A 2,787-nucleotide genomic window follows, 5' to 3' on the forward strand; every position below is an offset into this window, starting at 1 on the left:
ACCTTACAGGAAAAGCTTTCAACTTGGCTGAAGTTTTTATGAAGTGAAATTAGATAACCCTGGTAAATTCTACCACTCCTGGCAAAATCCTAGGTGATTTGAAACATGTGCCTCCCTTTGCAGAGGTTGTTGGGGTTCTGAGTGAAGGAGGCTGGAAAGATCCTGGCTATCCAAGAGGCAAAGCTGTTGCGAATTTGGGAGTTTTATCTCACAATTATTAACCAGCACTTTTCCGTGTAGGGTTTCTGGTCCTACTATAAGATGCAAGGTTTATGACAGATTTTTTCTTAAAAAACTCTTAGATTGCCTAAATTCACACTAAATAGAAGACAGTTTGTCTTCAAGGTCAGTTTTAAACTATTTTTAACGTGTATATTAGAATGGAATAAATAAGTGACAAATAAAAGTTCTTTTCAAGTTTATTTTTTATCACTTGCAAAAGGAAATACATAAAACAATGGCAGTTGGCTTTGCTAACTTAAAATAAAATGATCTCGAGTAGAAAACGTAAAAAAAATGAATCAAGATAAGTAGAAATGGTAGCAAACACTCAATAATAAATAAGTTTTCTAACATTAACAAAGCAAAATAAAATTGACCAAATGCTTTTGACACTACTGTATGCGTTTTTTTTTAATTTTATTTTTTTAAACAAACATTTGCAAAGAGTTTAAGGATTATAAGTGGCCGTGTTTAAAAAACAAAACAAAACTGGTCTGCAATTGGCAGTTGAGTTTGTCCCGGAGCCGCAGCAGTAGCGGCTGATAAAGTGCGTGCGCCAAGTTTCCTTAAAGACGCCAACTTTCTCGCGACCCGATATACACATCGGGTATGTTTATACAATACGTGTATAAACCTCAAAGTTCCCTGTTTTCGGAACAATTCCATAGTCAAAAGTTATTCACTTTGGAAGCCTTAACTTTGCGTTTCATAATGCATTTTGGGAAACAACTTCAGAATACTAACTCTCCCACACGTGAGTGCGCGCAACACACAGGGATGGATGCCCAGGGCATAATATAAATTAAACACAAACCAGCTACAGAGAAGATGCGACATTTTAGCAGCGTATTGGCAGCAGGGAACTAGAATAATGATGCCATATATGGGTACATAGACTTATACCTTATCTATCTACTGGGGGAGAAGGTGGGAGGAGAGAACGTAACTTTAACAAATTTTAATCAAACAATATTGGACGGTACGAAGTTTGGAATAGTGGCGGCTTTTGCAAACCATCAAATGTAGCTGCCATCTGAAGCCAAGTCGTTGCTAAACAACGACCATTGCCGAGCAAAAATTAAAAGGGTGCGGGGATCTTTAACCGCGGGGCTTTCCGCGCACTGGGAAAGGGCGACTTTGTTTCTGTCTCAGTTTTCAGGGTTTCTGTCACCTTCCTAACTTGCCTCATCCGAGTCACTGTAATGGGAATGGGGGGAAAACTCCCCGTCGCTTCTGTGAGACCGGGGCGAAGTTTTGCTACTTTCCTCCTGCACTGGCTGCAGGATGCCCCCGGACAGCGAAGGCGACAGGTTCTTTTGCGCCATCATCGCAGTCAGGGCACTGTCCTCGAAAGTCGAGAAGTGCAGAGCGTCCAGCTGCACCGAGTATCCTCCCGCAGATGCCGGGGCAGAAAAGCGAGTCCGGCAACTTCCGGACGGGGTCGGCCTCTGGCCTCCTCCTGAGGCCGGCTGTACTCCCGCAGCGGTCGCGGTGCCTGTGCCGCCTTCGTAGGGGGCAGCGGCGCGAAGGTGGTGGTGGTCGCTCTTGCAAGATGCTGGCGGCGGCGTTGGCTGCTCTCCGCTGCTGGGCGTTTGTAGCAGCTCCGACAAGGCGTTGATGTAGATCTGGGCCATCTGCAGGGTCTCGTACTTAGACAGCTTCTTGTCATTGTTGAAGGACGGGATAACATTGCGCAGCTGGTCGAAGGCGTGGTTCAACCCGTGCATCCTGCGTCGCTCCCTGGCGTTGGCCGCCAGCCGCCTTTGCTTCTGCACCCCGTTCACCTGTTTGCTGGAAGGGGCGCGCTGGCGGCTGCAGCCCAGCTCGTCTACCACCACCCCGCCTTTCAGCTTGCACAACTGTTCCCGCACTTTCACAGGCCCCGGGCTTTTGCTGCTGCTGCCGCCGCCGCTCCTCCTCACCAGCTCCCCCCGGCCTTCTGCCTCCTCCCGGGGTGCCACGGCCTCGGAGGCACCCAGCTCGGGGGAATGCAACAAGTACTGGGCGGCGCGTGCCGTGCAGATGCCCTGCAAAGTGGGAGCCAGCCAGGCGCGTGGGTCGGTGCTGTCCAGGAGGGAGAGCTCAGCCGGGTAGACGGGATGCTCTCTGGTCTGCAGGGTCGCAGGTGGCTGTGCCGGCGGCGGCTGCGGGAGATGGTGTGGCTGGGGCTGGCGATGGTGGTCCCCCAACTCCTTCACTTCAGCCCACTCTTCTATGTGCAGCAGGCGAGACATTGCACTGCAGAGGCTTGGAGGCGCAGGGTCGGAGGAGGCACTGGCAAACCAGCTCACCAAAAAAAAAAAAAAAAAAAGACAAAAAAACCTTCCCGGGTCTCTACTGCAATGTCTTATTTTTTTTTTTTTTCTCCTCCTCGACCCTCCCCCACCCACTCGGAGATCACACACCAGGTCGCGTGCAACGAAGCTTCTCCGGTTGCTGAAGGCGCTGCGCCCCTTTAAAAAGCGGCACGCGCCAGTGTGGCTCCCCCCGCTCCTCTCCCAGCCCCCTCCTCGCGCCGGTCGCGTGTCTGCTCAGCCAATGGAGGGCTCAGGCAGGCGCGTGCGA

At 50.5% G+C, this 2,787-nt stretch overlaps 1 protein-coding gene across 1 annotated transcript; it reads right to left on the reverse strand.

The window, feature by feature from the left end:
* Positions 1-469: 469 nt before the first annotated feature.
* ATOH1 (atonal bHLH transcription factor 1) lies at positions 470-2,499 on the reverse strand. Its single transcript, XM_019741085.2, has one exon. It carries the CDS (start codon positions 2,454-2,456, stop codon positions 1,398-1,400), a length of 1,059 nt encoding a protein of 352 aa, XP_019596644.1. The 5' UTR covers positions 2,457-2,499; the 3' UTR covers positions 470-1,397.
* Positions 2,500-2,787: the final 288 nt, after the last annotated feature.

This window comes from Rhinolophus sinicus, linkage group LG02 (genome assembly GCF_036562045.2).
Source record: "Rhinolophus sinicus isolate RSC01 linkage group LG02, ASM3656204v1, whole genome shotgun sequence".
NCBI classification, from domain to species: domain Eukaryota; kingdom Metazoa; phylum Chordata; class Mammalia; order Chiroptera; family Rhinolophidae; genus Rhinolophus; species Rhinolophus sinicus.